At 49.5% G+C, this 25,899-nt stretch overlaps 3 protein-coding genes across 4 annotated transcripts; 1 reads left to right on the top strand and 2 right to left on the bottom strand.

Moving 5' to 3' along the window:
• The first annotated feature begins 1,365 nt into the window (after positions 1-1,365).
• TSPAN16 (tetraspanin 16) lies at positions 1,366-9,233 on the top strand. Its single transcript, XM_057489555.1, has 8 exons — positions 1,366-1,465; positions 1,906-1,934; positions 2,738-2,755; positions 2,796-2,900; positions 4,989-5,140; positions 5,338-5,348; positions 5,396-5,471; positions 9,009-9,233. The coding sequence occupies exons 1-8, from the start codon at positions 1,366-1,368 to the stop codon at positions 9,049-9,051; spliced, it is 534 nt and encodes a 177-aa protein (XP_057345538.1). The 3' UTR covers positions 9,052-9,233.
• A 4,004-nt stretch (positions 9,234-13,237) lies between these two features.
• RAB3D (RAB3D, member RAS oncogene family) lies at positions 13,238-22,360 on the bottom strand. Its single transcript, XM_036883579.2, has 5 exons — positions 22,149-22,360; positions 20,560-20,824; positions 19,741-19,859; positions 19,534-19,658; positions 13,238-16,030 (listed from the first exon to the last, which is right to left on the bottom strand). Exons 2-5 carry the CDS (start codon positions 20,785-20,787, stop codon positions 15,843-15,845), a joined length of 660 nt encoding a protein of 219 aa, XP_036739474.1. The 5' UTR covers positions 20,788-20,824; positions 22,149-22,360; the 3' UTR covers positions 13,238-15,842.
• A 1,171-nt stretch (positions 22,361-23,531) lies between these two features.
• TMEM205 (transmembrane protein 205) lies at positions 23,532-25,894 on the bottom strand. 2 transcript variants are annotated; one of them, XM_036883580.2, is made up of 4 exons: positions 25,751-25,894; positions 25,142-25,250; positions 24,878-25,041; positions 23,532-23,897 (listed from the first exon to the last, which is right to left on the bottom strand). In XM_036883580.2, the coding sequence occupies exons 2-4, from the start codon at positions 25,239-25,241 to the stop codon at positions 23,592-23,594; spliced, it is 570 nt and encodes a 189-aa protein (XP_036739475.1). In that variant the 5' UTR covers positions 25,242-25,250; positions 25,751-25,894; the 3' UTR covers positions 23,532-23,591. The 2 variants fall into 2 exon arrangements, with proteins under 2 accessions (XP_036739475.1, XP_057345875.1); XM_057489892.1 differs by lacking the exon at positions 25,751-25,894 and having other exon boundaries at positions 25,142-25,724.
• Positions 25,895-25,899: the final 5 nt, after the last annotated feature.

Below are 25,899 nucleotides of genomic sequence, written 5' to 3'. Positions count from 1 at the left end.
CATTTCCCTGCCCTCCTTTGCCTCACTCCTCTCCCGTCCTCTTTTGTCCCCATTTTCACGCCGCTTGCATCCCTGCATTTTGCCATGATCCCTTGCACCCCTCGTTTCTTGCCCTCCTTTGCACTCCCACTTCCCGACCCTCAGCCCCTGTCTCTGTGGCTCCTTATTTCAAATGACCTTTTAGAGAAGGTTGTGGAAGGACACACTCCCAGCTGTGAATGTGGCCCATGGTCCAGGGAGGACACAGTCAGCCTCCATGAACATCTTTAGTTCCACGTGTCCCAAAAAGTAGACAATTTGACAAACATTCACTAAATCAATTCAAATGTAAAGTATTTTCTCCCTTTGACCCCAGCCCTTGGGGTCACAGAAGATTCTGAAAGCGCTGAGCCCTCCAGGACCTGGCCCCAGACACATTCCAGCCCAGGACTGGGCAGAGCGGGGGGTGTGTTTGGGGTAGTGGACACCTGGCCTTTGCAGATGGAGAGAGAGAATGGGGGCTGGGGCTGCAGGAGCTGGGCTTGGGGGCCATCCCACATTTTTGCCCTGAAATGCCTGCTATGCCTCTGTCACCACCCAAAACAGCCCACTGACCAATGGCACACGGTTTTAAGGATAATCACTTCGCCAGCTATAGCCTCAGAGGGAGAAAGGACAGGTTCGGGGTGGAAGGTGGTCACAGGTTCCCACCTTCATGTCACTCTTGGAGATACAAAGCCCAGCCTTGACCCTGCTTCCTGTGTGGCCTCGGGCACTTACCTTGGCCTCTCTGAGCCACATGAGAAGGATAAGCCAAATGAGCTAATGTGTAGGCAAGGGACTGGAGGACCCAATGGCTTGTAACTAGATTCCTGCTTCATGGAACCTCTTCATTCATTCATTCCATACCAGTTTCTTGAGCACCTACTCTGTATCGGGTTTTGGGGACACAGCTGTGAATAGGACAACAAAGGCCTTGCCCACTTGGAGCCCCCAGTCTGGCGGGGACATCACCCACTTGAGTGGTGGGTGCTGAGCAGTATGCCCACAGGGCCCAGGTGGCACATGGGGGTTACCAGGGTGGCAAGCCATGGCTTTTCTCCACCCCAGGCCTCTGTGGAGGATAAGGAACTAGCAGGGGGCAGTTTGGGACGCCTGCTTCCCTGGCACCAGGAGCCTTGCTCCACATCTGATTGTGATGTGTTAAAGACATATTACAAGTGTGGTCCCCAGACAGTCACTGGGCCCCTTCCCTGGCAAACAATCAGACAGCCAGGAGAGAGGAGGGCAGAACAAGTCTGCTGTGGTGCAGACCCTGGGGACCCACCCCAGACCTCTACCATCTTGGGAAACAGTAGCCCAGAGCTTAGAAAGATGCTGACCTTAATGTCTGGAGCACCCCAGTCTGCTGATGTGGCTGAAATGCACACTCCATATTCTTCCTTGAAGAGACTGTTATCTGTCCTCAACGGCTTCATTGCTATAAGTATGTCACAACCCAGGTGCCAGGGCTTTGGAGCCCTTCCTCCACGGTTGGCTCCCTCGAAGACAGAAATAAGTTGGTCCAAATTCATTGGCATCCAGATCTGTGGTCCTCAGGGAAGCAGGAAAGATGTAGGGCAGACAAGGAGCAGGACACACTGGCAGAGGTGCATTTGTTACAGTCAATGAACCTACACTGACACATCATTACCTCCCGGAGTCCAAAGTTTATGTTAGGAATCACTCTTTGGGTTGTACATTCTATGGGTTTGGACAAACAGATTGCCATGCATTCACCATTAGAATATCATACAGAGTAGGTTCACTCCCTACTTAAAGGCTTTATGGTAAAATCCTGTGCTCCACCTAATCACCCCTCCCTCTGCCCTAACCCCTGGCAACCACTGATCTTTTCTACTGTCTCCATAATTTTGCCTTTTCCAGAATGTCCTACATTTGGAATCATACACCAGGTAGCCTTCTCAGCATGGCTTCTTTCGCTCAGCAATACGCCTATAAACTTTCTCTGTGTCTGTTCATGGCCTGATAGCTCACTTCTCACAGAGAGCCCCCACCCCCATTGCCAGCGGTGGGAAGCCAGGCCAGCGTGCACAGAAATGACAAAGGCCACCAGGATGTGAGCAGGGCACCAAGCGCTGTACTCTTGAGACCAAACAGCCAGATGCCAAACAATGAGAATAGAATACAACAGAAAAATAATGAGACTGCCTCATTATGACACACAGAGAATATCTCTTTCAGGACACGGGAAACTGTAACAGCCGTCAGGGTGGGAGGCCCTTGTTGGCTGGGTGGACAGGGTGGGAGGGAGAATTTTCATGATCCACCCTCTGTGCTTTGTGCAGTTGGAGCCATGTGACTAGTTCACCTCTTTTGGAAAAAGACTTTTTTTAATGTAGACCTTTGTTTAAAAAATCAAAAATTAAACTTGCCCCTTTTAGGCAGGGAGAGATTGGGTTGCTAAAGATGATGTTCAAGCCTGTCCTCGGGTTACAGCCAAATCGGGGGGTGTAGCAGGAGTGTGGGAGACTCAAAAGAGCAGATGATTCAAACTCGTTTGTGATGGGTACAACCAGATGCGCTCAGCTTGACGCCCACGCTCTTTTCCATGTCCCTGTCTTGGCGGTGACAGTATCCTGACTGTCATCCTTCAGCAAGGCGCAGACCCATGGTTGACAGCGGGTCAGGGGGACCATGCAGTTAGCAGAAGGGAAGCCCTCACCCCTCTGCTCTGTCACCACGAAACCTCACCAAGTGGGGCACCTTGCTGTTTGCTCTTCGGTGTGATCACCGTGTCCTGTTTTGTCTTTGAGGTTCCAGAAGTAGCGTTGGAGCACAACTTCATGACCCTGAGGAAGGTCAGAGGTTACAGTGAACCAGCTGACTATCCCACGGACTGGAACTTGGTCATGGAGGAGGTGAAAGTGACATCTCTATTATATTGTGGTAAAAGACATATAACAGATTGACAAGCTTGGCCATGTTGCAGTGCACAGTTTGGAGGCATTGAGCATATTCACACTGTTGCACAACCATCCCCTCCATCCATCCGCAAGATCTTTTTCATCTTGAAAAACTGAAACTCCATTCCCATTAAATACTAACTGCCCAGCCCCTCCCTCAGCCCCGGATCCCCCCACCCCCATCTACATTCCGTCTGTGTGAATCTGACTCCTCTAGCAACCTCATCTGAGTGGAATCATACAATACTTGTCCTTCTGTATCTAGCTTATTTCACTGAGCATAACGTCCCCAAAGGTCACCCACACTGTAGCAGGTAAAAGAATGTCCTTCCTTTTTAAGACTGAATAATATTTCATTGTGTGGATGGACTCCATTTTGTTTATCCATTTCTCTGCTGATGGACACTTGGGGTGCCTCCACCTTTTGGCTATTGTGAATCATGCTAATATGAACATGGGTGGACAAATATCTCTTTGAGAACCCATTTTCAGTTATTTTAGGTATATACCTAGAAATAGAATTGTTGGCTCATCTGATAAGCTATGTTTCATTTTTTGAGGAGTTTTTCATACTGTTTCCACAGCAGCCGCACTCTTTGACATTCCTGTGAGCGGTGCACCAGAGGTCCAGCATCTTTATATCCTTGGCCAAACTTGTTATTTTCTGGCTTATTAAAAATAGTAGCCATCCTTCTGGGTGTGAGGTGTTGACATCTACATCTTGAGTCATGGTGCTGAAGGAGCAGGACTGGCTCCCTGGGTCTAAGCTCTTGGGGCAAGCGGTTGAGAAGAGTCTGTGAGGCCAGGGAGGGTTTGGAAAGGAAAAGTGGCTGCCTGTTTTGGGGAGCATTTCATATCTGAGTCTTGGGTCCTGGACAGTCATGTTCTGGCTTAGAAGGGGGGTTCACATGATCAGTAGGGGGCTTACCTGTACCCCCATTTTGGCTTCTGAAGCTTTAGCTGGTTGAGGATGTCTCTTACTCATTCATCCGGTCCATCCAGTGATCTTTATTGAGCAACTACTATGTGCAGGGTGCTGTCCAAGGCTCTGGGGACACAGCAGGCCACAAAAAATACCCTTGCCTGAGTTGCTGACACTCGAGTGGAGAGATGGACAAGACACCACTAAGTAAACATTGATATGAGGATAGTAAGTGCTATGAAGAAAAACAGTCAGAAAAGGCATAGCATGAGAGTTTTGTTTACTTGTGTTATTTGTCACCTGTTTTCAGCATAGAATGGGATGGTCTATCCTATCCCCTTTGATAGTTGGGGGTCACGTGATGAGTTCAGGCCAATGAACTATGAGCAGAAGTGACGTGTGCACTGCCAGGCCAAATTACTTAATGGCCAGCACAGAGCCCTCTGGGACTTTCTTTCCTTCTGCCACAATAGTGGAGCCATCTGGCTAACGGCTGCTCCATCTGGCTGAGTCACTGAGTAGTTCTGGTAAACGGAGTTCCCTGCCGAGTTGTGACGGGCCTGTAGTGTGGGTGAGAAAGGAAGCGCTGAGATTGAGGGGCTGTTTGTTAGGCGGCATGTGTTAGCTTAGCTTGACTGATACAGGGCTTGTGACCAACTTGGAAAGAGGGCTCAGGGAAGGCCTTCCTGATAGGGGACATCTGAAAGGAGACCTGAATGAAGTGAGGGAGGCAGCCAGGTAGGTATCTGAGGGAAGAGCATTCCAAAACAGAGGAAACAGCCCAGATAAAGGCCCTGAGGCTGAAGCTTGCCCGGTGTTTGAGGAACAGTGAGGAGACCCGTGAGGCTGGGGCTGAGTGAGAGTGCATGCAGATGAGGACCTGGAGGTGGCCGGGCCGATCATACAGGCCTAGGGCCAGGAGTTCATTTTTTACCCCAAGTAAGATGAGAGCCATGGAGGTTTCTGAGCCACAGTGGGTGCAGTAAGGGAGGCATGTAGCACAGGCCCTGGAATGTTGCGACTACTCTAGATGGTAGCCATGCCATGCTGACCACGGTTTCTGTTGTCTTTATTGTTTCAATATTTGAAAGGGAGTCTTCAAGTGATTCTTCTCTCTGCAGCTCAAGTGCTGTGGGGTGAGGAGCTACACAGATGTTTCTGGATCCTCCTTTGAAGTGATGACTGGCCATACGTACCCCAGGAGCCACTGCAGGTCCATTGGAACTGTGGCCTGCAGTGGGCACAGGGTGTCCACAGATGTCATCTACTCAAGGTTTTTCTAGGCATCACCTAGGGAGACCCCAAGGACTGGCGATTAGGGTCGGGTGAGGGAATGAGGAGGCCAGGGGAGGTCCTGGGGTAAGGGGTGCAGTCAAGTGAGAAGAATCCAAGATCCTTGTGACTTTGTCCCCTTCTCCTCGCTGAATCTGAGAGGAATTTCAGTGGCCTGAGGGGTGGCGGTTGATGGAGATTTGAAGTCCGTGAGCCCCTAACCAGGTCCTGCCTGATTTGACATTTGTACCCTCAGGGCTCCCTAAAATAACTAAGACTCAAGGCTTCAGCCTGAGTGGGGGCTCCCTGGGGGTGGCAATGATACAGGTAAGGCCAAGCCCCTCTCTTATTGAGCATTTATTGTGTGTCAAGCACTATTCTTGGGCACTGGGGACATGGCAGTGACAAAAGACAAAATCTCTACCATGGTGGAGCTGATATTCAAGTTGGCGGGTGGCGGGTGGATGACCACTTCACTTAAAGACACCTGTTGGGAAGGAAATAAAACGTGGTGCTGGGTTAGAGAAAGGAATCAGGGATAGCTTCCCTGAGGAGGTGACATTTAAACAGTGACCTGGGGAGGTGAGGGAAAGCCATATGTCTACAAGGGAGAAGACAGAGGGAACAGCTGGTGCAAAGGTCCTGAGGCAGTGATAAGCTTGGCTTATTCAGAGACCAGCAGGGAGGCCCCTGTGGCTGGAGCAGAGTGAGTGAGAAGGCTGGCAGGGAGTTGATGAGAGTATATCATACAAGGCCTTGTGGGCTGCAGAGAGCAGATGGCTTTTATTCTGAGCATGAAGGAAAGCCATTAAAGGTTTTTAACATTCACTTTTTCATGCCACAAAATGTACTGAGCACCGACTATGTTGAGGCACTGTGGTAGGTACTAGGGATATAAAATGAACTAAAAAGACAAAAATCCCTGCCCTCGTGGGTATGACATTTTAATCATCAGGGAAAACCATGTGGATATACAGGAGGAGACAAATAATATGATTTTTTAAATTGGAAAAGGTATTGTATGACAGTGATTAGTGTTAAGGAGAAATCTAAAACTGGGAAGAAGGGAGGGGAGGTCATGTTAAGTAGAGTGATAACACCAAGAATTCACCTAGAAAGGAGAAGGCATGAAGGCTCTGGGGGCCTCAGAGCTGATTCAGGTGAGGAACACCTTCTGGGGTTATGTCCTCTCCAGTCAATTAATGAGTCTGGCTTACCCTTCCCTGGTGGGGAGTCTGAGTGGGAAAGTACCATGGTTATGAACTGCAGTCCCAGTTATGTCACTCGGTAGCTCTCTGACAGGGAGGCAAGACTGTGGCCTCTCTCATTTGTAAAGTGGGCTGCCCAACTGTTTATTGTTAGTCATCCATAAAGTGGAGTACTTCAGAGGCTTTGCACAATGCTCTGCCCAGAGAAGAATGAACTGACTCTATGAAGTTATTGTCAGCAACTCGAGGAGGTCCTGCCCAAGGCCAGGGTTACAGGGAGGCAGTGGTGAAAAGGTAATGACTTCTCCGTGCACCACTAGAGATGCTCAAAAGCCACTCACTGTGGAAACCGCATCCATAGGAGCTATTCTCATCCCTTAAGCCTGTTCAAGAAGAGGATCTTTGCTCAGAGCCCAACCCAGAAAGATTCTAGGGAGGAAAGCATGGATGAACCTGGGCAGTAAATGGAAGTCCTTTCTGATCAAACTGACCCTGACTGCAAAAGTAGAATGAAATATAGTTTGTGATAGTAAGAATGGATGAAGCAATCAATATTGGCAGAATATTGCTCAACTTTCAAAAAGACAGGTTTCCCTTTTGGGAAAAGAAAACCCTCATCCCAACAACTAAGCTAACCAAGCAGAGACTTCAGTGGCTCCACATAATGAAAAATAGACTTTACAAAATTAGTCCCAGAGAGTCACTAAACAGACAAACAACAGCAATGGCAGCCACAAACAACACACACACACAAAAATCCTAGGGGATGGTGGGAAGGAGAAATCTGATTTTCAAAGTTGTCACATTATATTATGTATAATGTCCACTTTTCAGCAAAAAAAAAAAAAGACATGCAAAGAAACAAGCAAGTGTGGCCAATACACAGAGATAAAATATTAGTCAATAAAACTGTCTTGAGGAAGCCCAGATGTTGGATTTACTAGACAAATACTTTAAATTGACTATTATAAATATTATAAATATGTTCAAAGAACTAAAGGATATTGTGTCTAGAGAACTAAGGCAATGTATGAGTATGATGTTTATAGAGATCAATAGAGATAGAAACATTTTTTTGAAAAGCAAAAAAATCCACTTAAGCAGTCAAGTATGTCTCGATAAGATGGAAAAAACAATAAAAAGAAAACAGGAACAAAGAAGCAAATTCTGGAGTTGAAGTAAACAAAAGTTAAAACAGAAAATTCAATAGAGGGAGGTCAAAAATTTATTTAAGTTAGCAAAAGAAAGATGGGTCAATTGAGATTATTCAGTTGAGGAAAAGAAAGAAAAAGGAATGAAGAAAAACAAATAGAGCCTGAAGACTGAAGAGATACAGAGAACCCTACAAATGTATGCACTATGGGATTCCAGAATGGGAGGAAAGAAAGAAAAAAGCAGACAGAATACTTGAGGAAAAAATGGCCCCAAACCTCCCAAATTTGATGAAAACTATGGATCTGCACATCCAAGAAGCTCAATGAATTCCAAGTAAGGTAAATTCAAAGTGATCCATACCTTGAAATTCATTACCAAACTGTAAAAAGAAAAAGGCAGATACTCTTGAAAGTGTCAAGGCAGAAGCAATTTGTCATGTGTAAGATACCTTCAATACGAATAATAACTGATTTCTCATCAGAAACTATTGAGTCCAAAAGCAGTGGGGTGACATATTCAAATGCTGAAAGAAAAAAAAAACTGTCAACCACAAAGTATACCCAGCAATACTCCTTCACAAGTGAAGGAGAAATTAAGACATTCCCAGATACACAAACCAAGAGAATTAACCACAAGCAGACCTGTAAGACCTACTAGAAATACTAAAGGAGTCTTCAGATTCAATGAAAGGACAGATGACATGAATTCCAATACATGTGAAGAAATAAAGAGCACTGGAAAAGATAACTGCAGAGATAAATACAAAAGACAGTATAAATATATTCTTTGTTAAAACTTTTCTTCTCCTTCCTCATTTAAAAACAACTGTGTAAAGCAAGAACAGGTCATAACAGTTAGGATCCCAGAAGGAAATAGAATTCAACCCCCAGATGGTTCTTTTAAGATTTCAGGGGGCTCCTTGCAGAAGTGTAGGTAGGGGTAAGAAAAATGAGGGATGAGACATTTGGGGGATAGCAACATAAGAGCTTTTACTTCTCCTAGGCACAAAGGTTAGGGGTAGCAAGAGGCGAGAAAGAGGGGCCGTCTGCCTACAGCTGTGGTCTTCAATAGCCCAGGCTGGGCAGAAGAAGGGAGGGAGTGGGGAAGAAACACCCCCCAATTTCTCCTCCTGTCCTATCATCTCCTGCTGGTGTTTCCTATCAGCCAAACCTAAGAGAAATTGAAAGGGCAGTGGATTCTGGGAAATGTAGTTTTCAGGACCTGGGGAGCAAACAGAAGAGAGTGGAGGTAATCTGGAAACACGAAAGGGAGAATAACTGATGTGCATTATAAAAAGCCTTCACAATCTCTCCACTGCCGAGATTGTGTTAACAGTTCCAAAGTGGCTCCAACTTGATCTGGAGGGGCCTTGCACTGTCTGTAAAACCCTGCCCCTCACCTTTCTGAAACAGGATACTCCCCTTTTCCCTGAATCAAATTTAATTTGGTGCCAGAGGTCCCTCATGTTGGTTTGATGTTCCTTTCTTGTCCTATTCCAGCTGCCAGAGGAATTCTGGCCACCTTGCAGCTGTTCATCAAGCTGGGCTGACAGACTTGGAGAAGCCAGGTCACCTGGGTCCACCTGGCTGTGGAGATGTGGCTCATTTTTATCTCTGTGTGGCACTGACTGCTTTTGGTAGGGAGATTGACTTAAAAAATCAGGAAGCCCCTGTCATCTTTATTCCTTTCTCCTTGATTTTCACACCAGCTGGCAATGATTTCAGCTCTAAGTACCTGGATGGGATGACACAGCCTTTCTCATCCAACTATTTGGTAAATTATTTTGTGAAAAAGACTAATATTTTCTTGGTACAAATGCCAAAAGAATTCGCCCAAAGAAACTCTCAAAAACCCATCATCTAGATGCAAAATAACCAAGAGTCTGACCAATAGTTGTTTCATGACCACTGTTTTCCCCTTGATGAAGTATTTAAAAACTAATTCCAGATAATGTCACGTTCCACCCTCATATTTCAGTACACATCTCTAAAAATGTGTACATTTGTGTTTATAACCTTCATTTGATCATCACACCTGATGGAATATGTTCCCCAAAATTCATATGTTGAAACCTAATCCCCAGTGTGATGGTGTTTGGAGATGGGGACTTGGGAGTGATTAAGTCGTGAGGATAGAGACCTCATGATTGGGATTGGTGCCCTTATAACAGGGACCCCAGAAGAAAAATCACCTATCTATGAGCAAGGAAACAAGTCCTTATCAGACACTAAATCTGCCATCACCTTGATCCTGAAATTCCCAGCCTTTTGAACTGGGTGAAGTAAATGTCTGATATTTATAAGCCACCCAGTCTATAGTATTCTTGTTCACCTGCTCAAATGGACCAAGACAACAGCTATGGCAATTAAAAGCCATTCCTTGACATCACCCAACACCCAGGCCATTCTTGAATTTTCCTAACTGGCTCCAAAATGTCTGTTTACACTGAGTTTCTGTCTTGCCTGAGGGTTTCAGCCCTGGTCAAGTTCACTACAGATTCAGTGAGACCAAGAAATTACAACATAATGTTCTTGGGGTAAAAGGGTTTATACCTGGCTTTATTCTCATGGCGGTAGGTTGAGCACTGGCATTGAGTCTGCATCCAGCTGTCTGCAGGTCTGTAATCCACCTTGTCTCTGCGTCCACCCAGAGCAGTGGGCGGGGCTCTTTATATAGTGACTCAGTCTACAACAGTTCATTACTAATTGGTGTGGAAGCACTAGTCTAGCAGTAGGCCAATTACGTCATCAAGTAGTTTAGGGTCAGGTGAGGATCCTGGCCATAGGAACTTCCATTTTTCCCAGTTTGTTTTGTGTTTGTTTTGTTTTGAGGTATAATTAACATATAACATTATATTAGTTTCAGGTGTACAACATAATGATTCAATATTTGTATAAATTGCAAAATGATAAGTCTAGTTACCATCACCATACATAGTTACAAAATTGTTTTCTCATGATGAGAACTTCTAAGATCTACCCCTCTTAGTAACTTTCAAATATACAATACAATGTTATTATCTATAGCCACCATGTTATACATTATATCCCCAGGACTTATTTATTTTATAACATTTGGTTTCTTTGAATCAGATCCAAACAAGGTCCATATGTCATATTTGATTATCCTGTCTCCTAAGTCCCTTTTATTCTAATCCTGTAGTTCTCAAATTGGAGCATGCATCAGAATCCTCTGGATGTTCTGTTAAAGCACAGGTGCCTGTGTCAGGGGATTGAAAATGGGGCCCAGGAATCTGAATTCCTTACAACTTCCCAGGAGATGCTGCTGGTCTGAAGAACACACTTTCAGAACCACTGTAGGTTCTTCTGCCTCTTCCCCAACCCCACCTACATTTGATTTGTTACAGAAAGTGTGGAATGTTAGGGATAACACACCTTCTGGATTTACTGCATGCTTCTCTGCGGTCCCTGTATCTTGTCCCTCTCTCCTGCAAGTCACTTGTTATCAGCCCTGGCTATGCATTAGAACCTCCTGGGGGTAGGTTAACAAAATACTCATATCAGCACCCATCTCCCATCTTCTGATTTAATTGGATTGGGCTGTGGCCTTCTTAAGGGGAAATGTTAGATTTACCCAGGTGATTCTAAGGGGTGGCCATGGTTACAGCCAAGCATCAGTAAAACAAGGCCAGTGGCTGGAATCAGGTCTTTTATTGGGGATTTCAGAATGGTGGCTTCCCTAACTTCTTTCTTTGAGGGGGCGGATTTTGAGGAGGCTAAACTGAGTGCCTGTCCTATTTGCAAGGCACCAGTCATTTCCCACTTCTGGCAAGAACACACCTAGTTTTCTTTGGAACCAGCTTACCTCTCAGATTTCACCTCTCAGGTAAACTAGGGGTAGGTACGTGATCCCGGCCAGCTAATCAGCATTTTCCATCTCTCTGAACTACAGTCATTGGTTCAGGCATGAGTGTGAGACCCACGCTGGCTAAGGAGACTGGGTTTGGGGACTTTGGATAGGATGACTGGGAGAGAGCAGCTCCCCCAAAGCTCATCAGGTTTAAAGGGGGCCACCTCAAGGGGTGAGGCATCAGACAGGAAGCACGGAAATCAGAGTTCTGAGTCCCAGAACAATGTGCAAGTCCCTGAACCTAGGGCTCTGCAGTTCATGCATTCACGGCAAACATCTATGGAGGCCTGCTATGTCAGCAACACACTTCTGACACCAAGTGTGTGTGGGTTTTCGCCACCAAACAATTCTCTGGCAGCACCAGCTGGGTGTCCTACAGTTCAATTCAATTCTGACACTACCCAGAGTTCGTGGCAGACCTCACAGGTATAATAGCTCTGTTCCACAGGACTGCCTCCTCTTCAGATGCCAGTTGCAAGAATCAGGTCCTCAGGTGATGCGTGCGAGTCTGACTTGGCTACAAAATCGGGGGTTCCCCAACCTCCTTCCTTCTCAGGTTTGATCATTAGAAAGGCTCACAGAACTCAGCACAGCGCTTTAGTTACTATTGCAGTTTGCTATAAAGGACACAGCTCAGGAACAGCCAGATGCAAGAGATGCATAGGGCAAGATATAGGGAAGGCGCGTGGAGCTTCCATGCCCTCTCCAGGAACACCTCCCTCCCAGCAACTTGTTATGTTCACCACCCTGGAAGCTCTCCAAACCCCATTCTTCAGGGTTTTTATGGAGGTTTTGTTATTTAGGCATGACTGATTAATCATTGGCCATTAGTGATTAGCTCAACCTCCAGCCCCTCCCCTCCCAGGAAGTCAGGGGATGGGAACTGAAAGTTGCAACCCTCTAATCAATAACTTGGCCTTTCTGGCGACCAGCCCCATCCTGAAGCTGCCTAGGGAGCGGGGGACCCGAGTCCTCTCATTAGCATACAGAAGACACTCTTACTGCCCAAGAGATTCTAAGGGTTTTAGGAGCTGTGTGCCAGGAACCAAGGACAAAGGCCAAATATTTTTATTTTATTGTGTCAGACAGGAACAGAGCTGGGTGTGGTAGAGAAAAAGATCCCGACATTTGAGGAGCTGATATTATGGTGAAAGAGACATGAATAGTGAAAGTTAAGTGAATAAATTAGATAGAATTTTCAATTATAAGAGATATGGGCAGGGAACACAGAGAAAAGGACATCAAAAATCCTGAGGGAGGTGGGTCAACAAGAAGGGGAGATTTGCTCAAAGACTGGAAATGAGGGGTGAGTGAGGGAGCCATTTGACTCTAGGCAGAGGGAACAGACTGTGCAAAGGCCCTGAGGCAGGGGCCTAGTGTGTTCAAATAGAAGCAAGGAAGCCAAAGTGATTGGAGCAGAGCAAGTGCAGAGAGCAATGGGGAAGAGCCCAGGGTAGGAAGGCGACAGGTCAGATCATGCAGGGCCTTGTGGGCCTCTAAAAGGACTTGGGCATTTATTCTGAGTCAGGTGGGAGCCATGGAGAGTTCTAAGGGTGACTTGACCTGACTTGGATACTCCCAGCTGCCCTCTGGTGGCTGCTGTGAGGACAGACCTCCTCACTAGGATTAGTTGGAGCAACATGATCCTCCTCCCTACCTGCCCACCCCACAGGAGAACCTTCCAGGGCCAAAGGAATGGCCGTGAGGCCCAGCTAGAGGCAGCCCCAGACCTGAGCTCTCCCTAGCTCAATCCTGGATCCGCTGCATCACACACTGGCCCTTGACCAACCATCTACTTGGCTGTGAGTCAACCGCCCTCTTCCTGGAAACCGCATTTCACTAATGGAAATGAAAGAACAACCACATCTGGGCATAACAGCTTTATTTATTTATTTATTCTTGTGGAGAAAAGTGCATATCTTTCCAAGTAGACATCAAAGAATTGCCTACATGGGAGAACTACATCCGGGAGCTAAATGACTAGGTCGAGAACTCATTCCGTAGTGTGTTTGGGGATCGTTGAGAAGCCAGAAGCAGAATTGGCGCTCCAACACTGACACCAAATTTTGAAGACCCTTACTCATTTTTTTTAAGTGGAGTAGGAAGCAGAGACATAAGAATATGATCCCCAGAGAAGTCAAAGAAAGAAGAAATTTTAAAAAATCAGACCCAAACCCCAAACCATGGTCATGGCAATTTCCCACTGAAACTGTGGAAGGTCAGGTTGCTAAAAACAAATGGTAGGAAAAGAAAGGCAGCACAGAGGAATCTCCCTGGAGTTTGGAAGCGGTTTTCCCATGGCCTTTGGTTGAATTTTTGTAAACTCAACAAACCTCCATCCCTCTGATCTTTGAGGATGTTAGTTTCAGTTCCCCAGATGCCACCATGAGATAAATCTCCCAGCAAAACATAAAATAAAATCTCGTATTATTTTTAGAAGGTACCAAAAAATTCTCCTGTGTTATTCCCAGTCTTGAGAAAACCCAGAGGTAGCTGTCTTGATTGCTACTTAAAGCTGAACTATTGAAATCTGTGTACACAGAAAGCTCAGGCCAGGTCAGGTACAGGATACATCCAAAGCTGTTTTTTACTGTTTGGTGATGAGGCATCAGCTTATCCATCAGATAAGGGTATCTGACCCACCATTTTCTCTGGCAGCAGCTTAAGGAAAATGGACAGGCCAACAGAACTGACAGCACATGGTGCACTTAAGAAGCCTCTTTACAGGTGTTTTAATTTCTTTTATGTTAAGGCAATGCACATTTTTGACTCCTGCCCCAAACGTTCAGATACTCTCATGCAGGGTGTCTCCAGAAACTGGTCCATTTCACCACTGTCATCTTATCTGTTGGCATACAAAGATATTCTCACGTTGAAGCTCTAAGGGCAGCCCCTGGTAGGAGGTAAATGGGGTCCTCTAGAAATAAATTCAATCTGTACAGGTAAGAGCAACATTAAACTTGAATCTGACCTTCCCCACTCCCACTAGCTGGCTGAGATCTTTAAGGCTACTGAACTTGTTTTCATGGCAGGGGCTGGAAGAACAGAGCTGGGAACACAAACCATCCTTTGAGGCCACCCCCATAGTGTCTGTCGAGTTACGGGGTGTCAGTTTGTGTTCTGGGGCAGAAAGAGGCGCCATGCTGCTGGGGTTTGGACTTCAGTTCGCAGGAAAGGCTGCTGAGCCAGGTAGAAGGTTAAGATGTAGGTTCTCAAACTGCACTTATCTCCCAACAGAAGCCCTGGCATTGGGGACCCCAGCCTCGTGGGCTCCCCGACAGTGCCTCAACCGGGAAGACGGATCCGCAGCCCAGCCCCCTCCAGTCTGCCCCTCCCACGCTGTATCCATACACAACCCTGCCTTCTAGGCTCTCCTGTCCCAACCCAAAGAATTCCTCAAGTGACTCCCTCATTAACAGATAATGTCACATCACTGATGACATGGCTTGGGAAACAGACCCTGGGTCTTCAAGGGTCCTCAGAGCCTGTGTTCTTACATTGGAAAGTCGTCAGCGAGTGCCGGCTATGGGAACGTTGCTCAATTTCCTTTTCTAGCAGGATGTAAGATGTGCACAGATCTTGCTTAAAACATCACCAGCCAAACAGGGCCTGGCTAAGGTTAACTCCTATCAAAAAAGCCCCCAGCAGGCACACCAGGGGCTTGGCGCGTCTCAGCCTGGCTTGATGCGGCCCACTGCTGCAGAATTCAATCCTGAATCAGAGACGCGGTGGGTCAGCCATGACGGTAGCAGCGCCGTGGGTGATGTGGGATTCTGGGGAAGCTCAGAAGGCACTTCTGGGGTCCCTGAAGCCAGGGGGCTCTGACTCCCTGTCTCTTTACAACGGGAACAGCTGCTTTAATACTGTGATCACAGGCAGAAGACCTGTATGCCAGCAGGAAGGGGTCTGCACGGGCCAAACCAACTGCCTTGGGGCCTTGAGGGCTGAGGACATTCACAGGCAGGCTTGGGAGCAGACCAGGGGACGCCGGGAAGGAAGCCACCTTCCACATCTCCACGGATGGACTCTGAGGACCCACACTGCGTGCGGAAATAGACGAACCATCTCCGGCCAGCCAGTGAACACCAGGCAGGGCCCAACTCGGAATGGACCAGGACAATGGTTCTGACCCAGAAGGCACTGCGGGGGCCCCTCCACCAGGAGGGGTGCGGCATGCTTCCCCCTCCCCCAGTTCAAATGCCTGGAAAGCAGCAAGCTCGTGCATGTCAACATCCCCAGGCCCTGCCTGCAATGCAGAGCCCCCAGGGGCTGGAGCCCATGACAGCGGCTGCTTGGGTGGGCTGGTGGCAACAGCAAGAGAATGAGCCCTGCGGGAGTCAGGGGCAGCTGGCAGGGGCAGCTGGCAGAGGGGAGGGGGCGTCCTGAGCTTGGGAGCAGCCCTTGTGGCTCCCGCCTGGGTCACAGTTCTTGCTGAGGCAGGAGGGGGTGGGCTGGAGACAGGGACTGTGTTTAGCAGCTGCAGCCGCCAGGCTGAGGGGGAGGGGTGTCCCCCAGAGCAGGGCCTTTCCCATTGCTGCCGGGGCTGGAGCTGGGTTCCAGGGACTCATTCATCTTCTCGCAAATGATGTCCACCAGGCGCTCAAAGACCTGTTTCACATTGATGTTCTCCTTGGCGCTGGCCTCAAAAAACTCGAAACCTGGATGGACATAAAGTGGGAGCACCCATGAGAGCCCCCACAGGGGGCAGAGCCCAGGCTATGGCATCAACCAGACCTGGGTTCCAAGCCCAGTCCTGCCTTCCACGGGGTTGTGGGACTTAGGCTGGGCCCCACAGTCTCCAGCCTCAGTCTGCCCATCTGTGAAATGGGGCCAATGCAGAAGCAGCTGTAAATCTGCGTCAGTGGCCCTGATCAGGACTATCCTGAGCGTCTCTTTGCCACAGGCAGTGGCTGCAGGAATCCAGGTGGTAAGATGTGGTGCCCAGCAGGCCTGGGGGTGCCCTGGCTGCCTGACACTCAGCTTCCACCCAATGTGTGCTGCCCAGAAAGGTATACCAAGGGTGTCCAGGAAGCCAGATGTCTAAGAGGACTTTTTTAATGGAGCCAAGAATGACGCATGTTCTAGAAAATGTGCTCCAGACCAAATAAAACAGAGCTGAAGACTAGCTTCATGAAGCCTGAAGGCCACCAGTTTGCAATCTCCATGAAGCAGATAAGGACAGGTTTAGTGGAGAGCAGGTGACACGCATGGTTCCTGGCGGATGGAATGCACTAAAAATGGTAATAGCGACAATGACAGTGACCATTACAATAATAGACAGTGCTTACATCATGCTTCCTACGTGACAGGCACTTTTCTGAGCCCTTTACATAAATCAACACATTCTATCAGGCTCTGAGGTTTAGTCTATTACAGCCCATTTTACAGAGGAGGAAACCGAGGCCCTGAGAGGGAAAGTTACTCATCCAAATTCACACAGGTAACACGTGGCAGTGCTGGGATTCACACCCAGGCTGTCTGGCTTGAGTAACAACAGGTAATAAATATTAAATAAATATTTTAGATGTAAATAAATAAATCATAATAAATATTCTCATTATACTACCTTGGGTTTTGGGAGGGAAGGCAGACTGGCTGAATCCTTCTGGGGAAAGGGGGGATGCGAGGTTGCTTTGACTATATTCTTGACCTCATAGTGACCATCATAACTTATTTCTCCTTCTAAAAAAAGCTTGCCTCAAGGGGAACCCTCCCACACTGCTGGTGGGAATGTAAATTAGTTCAACCACTGTGGAAAGCAGTATGGAGGTTCCTCAAAAAGCTCAAAACAGAAATACCATTTGACCCAGGAATTCCCCTCCTAGGAATTTACCCTAAGAATGTAGGATCCCAGTTTCAAAAAGACAGATGCACCCCTATGTTTATCACAGCACTATTTACAATAGTCAAGAAATGGAAGCAACCTAAGTATCCATCAGTAGATGAATAGGTAAAGAAGAGGTGGTACATATACACAATGGAATATTATTCAGCCATAAAAGAAAACGAATCCTCCCATTTGCAACAACATGGATGGAGCTGAAGGACATTATGCTCAGTGAAATAAACCAGGCGGAGAAAGACAAGTACAAAATGATTTCACTCATCTGTGGAGTTTAAGAACAAAGCAAAAACTGAAGGAACAAAACAGCAGCAGACTCACAGAACCCAAGAAAGGACTAGCAGTTGCCAAAGGGAAAGGGACTGGGGAGTGTTGGTGGGAAGGGAGGGAGAATAAGGGGCATTACGATTAGCACATGTAATGTACGGGGAGCACAAGGAAGGCAGTATAGCACAGAGAAGACAAGTAGTGACTCTATAACATCTTCACTATGCTGATGGACAGTGACTGTAACGGGGTACGTGGTGGAAACTCGATAATGGGGGGAATCTAGTAACGACAATGTTGCTCATGTGATTATATATTAAGGATACCAAAAAAAAAAAAAGCTTGTCTCACCAAAGGCAGGAGGTGGTGCAAATGCTTTGGGGACTTAGGCATGGTCTCCCAGCTATAAAAAGTGGCCTGTCAACTTGAAAATAAGGGTGGTATGTGATAATCCTTATTGCAACCCTAAAAAGTTGGTTCAGGCTCTACCTGCAGACAGCTGTCCCTGACTGGTCCCTGTTATGTCCACACCTGCCAAAGTGGGCCAGAAATTTAGATGAATACCCACCATATTACACACAAGTGCAGGGTACACAGGCCTACATCCCAATACTTCGCATGCTGTACTATAAAAATGCGATTATAATTAAATAGTTATGCATGTGACTATCCATTTATTACCTGTCTCTGCTACCAGAATGCCAGCACCTCTTGGATTTGTTTGCCTTGCCCATGGCTGCAGCCTGGTGCCTGGCACTCAGAAACACCTTGCTGAAAGGTTGAATGAATGAATGAATGAATGAATGAATGAGAAACAAAAAGCTCAAACTCAGGTGTCCTACTCTGAGCCAGTGACAGTCAATGTCACTCATCTTCCTGGTCATGTTTGGCATTTCCGTATCTGTGTATGGGTTGGTGTCAAACAATCCGAGTTCTTTTTTTAAAATATACACTTTTCTTTTCCTGCTCATAAATATTCACTGGAGAATTTAGAAATTACTGATAAATATCAAGACAGATATACAAGCTATTTGTAATCTCATCACCCAGAAACAATTACAATTGTTTTTTGATACTTCCACTCTTTTTAAAATATAAACCCACAACTGTTAGGTTTTGGTTTGTAGGGGGTCTGTGTGCACGGCTTTTCTCGTACAAAACTGGGATCAAATTCTTTCTCCTGTGTTGTACGCAAATATTTGAAACTTAAGGGCAAAGCGATGATCCCCCCCAACTCCCAGTCACTAGATAGTCTCTGCAAGAAGGTGTGGTTGACATCTGTGAATATTCCAGCCCAAAGCTGGCTCATAGCTGATTTCACCAGTTCCAGACAAATTGGGGTCCTAGGGCGCGGACCACAATAGCTGACTACCCAGCATACCTGGAAGTAAGACTTAGACTGGCATTTCCAGAAAACACACAGGACAGAGAAGCAGGTTAAATGACACCATGAAGGAACAAAGAGCCAGACTCAAATGGTAGAGATTCCATAGAACAAAGATCCAATTTCTCCAATGTATCGATAGCAAGAAAAAAAAGAGAAAGAGGACCATTACAGTCCAGGGGCCACAAACTTTCTCTGTAAAGGGCCAGATAGTATATATTTTAAGCTTTCAGGGCCATATGGCGCTCAGAGTTTTATGTACAAACATCCATAATAGTTCATAATTGTGCTGACAGTCAGAAGTGGAAGGCACATGTGCCAGACTGTTGTAACTGCTTCATATGACATAATTCATATGTCATTTAACTCTCATGACAACTGGATGTGGTGGGGCCTATTGTGTCTGCTTCACACATGAGGAAGTGCAGGCCCAGAGAGCTGAAGTCACTGGTACCAGATCACGAAGCAATCGAGAAATAACATGAGTTAATGTTCAATCGGGCTGGCGTCAGCTTATTTAATCGTTCTAACAGTCCTATGAGGCGGACACAATTTATGCCTGTTCTGCACATGGTGAAATGGAAGCACAGAAAGGGGAGGTGATGTGTCTAAGGTCACACAGCTAGTCGGTTGCAGGCTGGGAGCGGACGGTGGGGCTAGGTACTAACCAAGGTCATCGGCGAGCCTCCGGCCATCCTCTGCTGGCACAACACGCTCATCCTCCAGGTCGCACTTGTTCCCCACGAGGATGACCTGAGCATTGTCCCAGGAGTAGGTCTTGATCTGGGTGGCCCTGTAGAGGAGTTTGTGAGCCAGAGATTAGGTGTCGGGGGAGAGGTCGAAGGTCAAGGAGTCAGTGGTCAATAAGCACTTACCAGTCCTGCACAGCAGTGAAGGACTCTTGGTTGGCGACGTCATACATGAGCAGAAAGCCCATGGCTCCGCGGTAGTAGGCCGTGGTGATTGTACGGTAGCGCTCCTGGCCCGCCGTGTCCTAGGCAACAGCAGGGTCAGGCAGCTAGAAGCCACCCTGTTCACTACCCCACCTACAGAGCCCTGAGAGGGGGGCACCACCCTGGGCTCATAGCACCAGTCTGATGAGCGAGAGATGGACCTGACTTCACAGCCCCAGTCTGATGGAAGAGACAGAGATCTATGCCTATTATCTCCAGTCTGATGGGAGAAACATCTGCATGCCTGCAGTCTCCGGTCTGATGGGGGAGACATGGCACTGCCCTTGAGGCATTCCCAGTCTGAGGGGTCAGTGGATTCTCATCTCTAAGAACTTAACAAGAGCCACCTGGGCCAGAGGGTACCATCTTGATGCAGACATGCTGGTGCTTGTTACCATGACAATGAGGACCAGCAGCCCTGGGATCATTGCTCAGTGGAGACTCCTGGGCTCACCTCACAGATGGCACCCCAGCCCCTTCCCCATTGGTCACCAGGACTTCTAACCTGGCTAGTGCATATCCTCCTCACCCTGATGGTTCATCTCATAGATAATACGCCCTTACTCTTCGCACCTACCCCAACCTCCCTCCCTGACTCTGGGCTCCTCACCCTCACTCGGCACTGCTCCCCCACAGGCCTACACCCTCTGGTGGACTTCCCTGGAGGAACCCCCGCCCCTCCTGGGCCAGCAGGCAGACTCTTGTCCCTAACCACAGACCCACGACAGCCAGCCAGCCCACCCAGATCTGCAGCTTGATCCTCTTGTCGTGGCGATAGACCGTCTTGACCTTGAAGTCGATGCCCACAGTGCTGACAAAGGCGGGCGTGAAGGAGTCGTCTGCGTAGCGGAACAGGAAAGACGTCTTGCCTACACTGCTATTGCCAATGAGCAGCAGCTTGAACATGTAGTCGAAGTTCTGGTCCGCTGCATCCCGAGGGCCTGTCGGGGGGTCTCCAGCAGATGCCATCTTGGCAGGGAGCCTCTTGGGGGGGAGGGCTGGAGCCCTGCAGGGAAATAAAACACCAGCAACGGCTCCATTGTATACACTGGACCTGAGTTCAAATCTTGACTCTGCCACTTAGCAACCAAGTGACCCTCTGGGCCTCGACATCCTTCTCTGGAAAATGGGGATGTTTGTCAAATTCAAGTGCCCAGGGTCAGGGGGGCATATGGGGTGCCTCCTGCTGGCTCTGAGGAACCTGACCCTACAGAAGGTATAGGTGTGGACTTTGCCCCAGGGCAAGCAGCTGGCATGGGCCAGGTGTGAGCTTGGGGGAGGGGGGCCTGCCAGCTGGAGAGAACCCCTCCTCAAGGACGGTGTTGACTTTGGCAGGGGCATCTGCCCTGCCCCTGCCTGAGCAGAGTTGAACTCCATCCCTAACCTCCACGGGGACAGACGTTTCAGTGGAGAAAGCCCAGTTTAAAGCCCAGCTCTGCTTTATCCCCAAATGGGTACTGCCATCTTCTATTTGTCAAAGGGGCTGGGCCCCACCTCCCTCTAGGACAGAGCTGACTCACCCCAACCCTGGCCCATGAAGGCCCGAGTGACAGTCCTCAAATCCAAGGAAACCACCCCAACCGCATAATAATCAAGAACCCCACCACTCCCCACCACCCCTGGTCCTTCCTTCCCTGGCAATCTGTCCCCACAGCTGCGCTGCTCCGTCTGGGTCCAGGACATCCCCCCAGCCCTGAGTGCCTCCCTAGGCCTCAGTTTCCCCAACTGCTCCCTGAGCTGCACAGGGGAGGCTGCAGAAGGCTGGGTGAATGGAGGGCACACCCGCAGAAGAAACTTGGGCAAAGCTATTTCTCAACCGCCTGTGGGGCTTTTTTCCATTTTAAAGGCGGGCCCAACCGGCCCCCCTTTCCTGCCCGGCCCTCGGCCCCACCCCGTGTTCCGGGAGAACGAGTTCGAGGAGGCGAAGAGAGGAGGCAGGAAGCCTTTCCCCATGCTGGGCAGGGCCGCCAGGCCCGGGCACCCGCCTTACCCTCAGCCCCAGCCCACATGTCTGACAGCCGGTCCCAATTCTTTCCGACCATCTGCCCACCCTCCCTCACGCCTGGGACTAAGGGTCCCCGGGAGCTCGGCCCTGTCCCCCTTCGCGATGTGGGGCGCCCCAGCCGGTGCAGGGGCGCTCGGGAGCTTCCTCCCATCACCATATGGTCCCAGCTCAGGTCCCCAGCGGGGCTCTGCGCCCCGCCCGCGCCCCATTAACGCTCCGCGAGGAGCCCAGCTGGGTAGAGGGCAGAGGGAAGAGGCAAGCCTCGCCGCCGCCTTTGTTCCCCGGGGCCCGAGCTTTCCTCCCCCTAAACCCCTGCCCCCCAGACCTGCTGGGACAAGGAGGTGCGGGGCGGCGTGCGCTCCCTCCGAGGGGGTCGCCTCGCGTGGACGCTGCTGCCTGCGGGAGTTCCGCCTCCGAACTTTCTGCAGCCTGGCCCCGACCGCGACCCCGCAGCCGCCGTTGCTGCCGACGTCGCCAACGCCCGCGCCGCCGCCGCCCGCAACCACCCGGATCCCGCGTCGGCTCCGCCCAGTCGGTGGGGGCGGGGCCTCTCCGGGGGCGGGGCTTGTGGGAATCTGCGGGAGGGGTTGGAAGCCGCGGGGCTCGTGCCGCGGTCTAGAGCCCGACCCACGGTAATAAACTCTGCATTTCTCCTGAATATATACAGAGTTCCCACTAAGATCGTGGGACCCTGGGGCCGGGTTCAAACACCAGCTCCGCCACTTTCTAGCTCTAAACTTTGGACATGTTAACCTATCTGGGCCTCAGTTTCCCTATCCGTCAAGTGGGTGATAACAAGACTCCGCACCTTACAGGCTTGGGTAAGGCCTCTGATCTGAGTTGGTGTTTGTAAAGTGCAAGCCTGACCCTTAATGGGCTAGCCCACCTTGTGAAATACTCTTTTAGGACCTTTGGAATTAAATCGCTTTTTATAGATAAAGAGGCTCAGAGAGGGGAAGCCCCTTGCCTGAGGCCACACAGTAAGGAAATCTGGTACCCAGACTCAGCTGAGGTCCCAGAATTTCCTTCGAGCCAGCAGGAGAGGATCTGCATGCTTTGCTGGAGTTCAAATCCCAACAACTCCAGCTGAAGCCACTTGCAGTTCAAAGCCCAACTACTCCAGCTGAAGCCACTTGCTGAACTTCTCTGAGCTCACTGTTGCTCCGTGGGAACAACAGTAGCTGTCTCCAGGGGCTACCACATGGATGAACTGAGGTGATTGCATCAGTCAGTAAGGGCTGGTGTGTGCTCAGAAACAAGCATCCCCAAAGTCTCCACTGTATCCAACACCCAAGGTTTGCTTCTCATTCACACTGGTCATTGTAGTGAAGAGAAAACACGACAAATCACGCACTGGCTTGTACACTTCTCTCTGGAAGGGACCCGTGCTGCCTCTGATTGCATTTTGTTGGTCAAAGCAAGTCCCATGGCCTCCCCCAACATCAACTGGGCAGGAAATAACTGGGGATAACTGGGCAGTTATCCCCTACAGATCAGAAACAGGTATTGTTACAATATATATGGTATGTGCAATAGTCAGCACCATGCTGGGTACATAGCAGGTGCTCAACAAATGGGCCCGTTATAGGAAGGAGCTGCGATAGCTAACACTACAAATCATCCTGTCACATGAATGGGGAAACAGTCCTCAGCTCCACCCCTGCCTGTCCCTCCCTGCTTCCCAGGTGGAGAACAATGACAGCAGCCATTTCCAAAGAAGCATTTATTGACATCTGGGCCCCCAGTAGGGACAGAGAGGCAGTGGGTCCTACAGGTTCCTGAGGCCCAAGGCAAGGCCTGCGAGACAGAGCCCATTGCTCAAGAGGCAGGCCAGATTGCAAAGGGAGGACAGGCCATGATAGCGGAAGAAGATCTGGCGGAGGGCACTGTATTTGGGGTCCTGCATCCGGAGCTGGCGGTAGGAGTCAGAGCCCTGCTGGCTGCCTGGCACCTCGCTGCCCAGGCCCCGCTCCTTTTCCACAGTCTGCAGCACCCACATGGTGGCCGTGGTGCGAGGTTCCAGCCAGCGAGCGTTGATGGCGGCCAGAGTGAGGCTCAGGACTAGCAGGCCAAGCTGGCAGGGGGCAGCAAGAGGAGGACAAGGTGAGCCACCCCTGGGAGGCAGAAGGGCCCTAGGGAGGGTCCTTCAGCATCCTCAAAGTCCAGAGGGGGACAGGGGACAGCTCTGGATCAAAGCCAGGACTCCACTCCTTCTCCAAACCCAGACTGGGGGCCCCAAGTGGGCTCCAGCTCTCTGAAACCAGCAGCTCCTAAAGAAGGGCTACATCACCATCTACCTATGACCCCCAAAACCTTTTGAGCTTCTTCTCTTCCCATAACCACCCTGGAAGTTTCCAGAACACAGCCTTGTCTCCTCCCCTCCTCTGTTCCCCCAAACTGGGAGTATCTGGATGGAACCTCTCTTCCCCAAATTGGGACAGAACACTATAACTGTCTCTTATTCCCCCCCAAAAGAGCGCCTAAAACAGGTCTCCTCTGTGGCCCCAGCCCAGACCCCAGAAGATGACATTGGGCCCAAAGGGAGTGAGTGAAGTCCCTTCCTTCCTCCTGGTGGGTACAAAGCTGGGTTCTGGATACCCTTGAGCAGTGCACAGACTGTGCAACCATCCACAGCAGCCCTGTCTCCCTCCCAGTGCCTCTCTACAGGCTGCTGCTCCCTCTCCTCCCCCTTTCTGGGCCTGCCGCCAAACTGTGGTGACTCAGCTGGGCTGGGGCACTGACCCCAGCTTATTGTTTAAAACCAGCCTGACTGGGAATTTATTTTCCCAGCCACAAGGCCAAGAACCATTGCTGCATCTTGTATTTCTCTGTCCTGCCCTTCCCTTCCCCTGCCGCCTGTATGTTCCTCAGATATGGGCAAGTGAGGCCTGACAGGGGTTTTAAGAATAATCCCATTGAGGCAGGAGAGGATTATGGGTAACTGGAACTTAGAGGCAATTTTTTCCTTGTCTTTTAGTTTTCACAAAGAGGTAGCCATATGTGTTCAGTGGGGTCCTGGGAATGAGTACAAAGGAGGTAGTGGAGCCCACATACCTGGCTGGACTCCCAGAATGTGAGCTGAGCCCAGGTGTGCTGTGCAGCCGAGATGCAGAGGTTAATGAAGGCACAGCCCATGCAGATGTGAAAGTAGAAAGGGAAGAGCTTGCTCTGCACGAGGCCAAAAGTATGTCGTGGAAGGCCTCGGAAAAGCAGGAAGCCTGTGCGGTGCAGGGGACCACCCGTCAGAACACTTCAGTTCCCTCTCTCATTCCTGCCCCCACCCGGGCTGTCCATGACGTCCAGACCAAGGGTCCCTACCTGAGACGAAGGTCACCCACATTTGCATACCCCAGGCACCTGACAAGACGAGGAGATGGACCACCTTAATCAGGCTTCCTGGGTTCCCGCCTTCCTCCATCTTGCAGGCCTGGGATGGAGGCACCAGGGGGCTCAGAGGTTTACCTTTGCCCTGTGGCCTTCAAACCCTGTGAGCCTGCTCAAGGCCAGGGTCACTACCAATCCATCAGAGATCCAGGGACAGCAGCCCAGGAATGGGGGTGGGGAAGGCCATAGCAGTCCTGCAACGAACTCCGATCCTATCTCTTCAAACGTCCGCCCTCAATATCTCATGCTTTCTGGACCCTAACATCCGTGTCACTTCTGAGACTCCCAAATTTCAGCCCAAGCCTCTCAAGCTCGCAAACCTAGTTCTTCAGAGATCGCCCCCAATATCACTCCAGAACCCCAGTTCTAATAACAAGGACCCCTATTCCCATGTCTGGATCCCAGATATCACTACAAAGATTCCCCAAAGCACCCCCAGAGGCCCTATCTAATCCTGGGAAACCCCTTATCTCATCCCGAGGACACCGACCGCGCCAACTGGACCCGGGCCGGGTCAGGGGCCAGGCGGGCTGGGACCGGTACCTCACTCCCGCGCTCCCAGGTGCCCCGCGACCTCCTCAACCGCCTCCCACGGTGGGACAAGAACTCGTCCCGCCTCCCAGCTAAGCTAGAAGCCAATCGGATGGTAACTCTGCCAAACCTTAGATATTGACTAATGGCTTAGCGGAAAC

This window comes from Manis pentadactyla, chromosome 12 (assembly GCF_030020395.1).
Source record: "Manis pentadactyla isolate mManPen7 chromosome 12, mManPen7.hap1, whole genome shotgun sequence".
Classification (NCBI taxonomy): domain Eukaryota; kingdom Metazoa; phylum Chordata; class Mammalia; order Pholidota; family Manidae; genus Manis; species Manis pentadactyla.
Note: the sequence above shows the minus strand (reverse complement) of the source record. Positions and strands in the feature narration are given on the sequence as shown.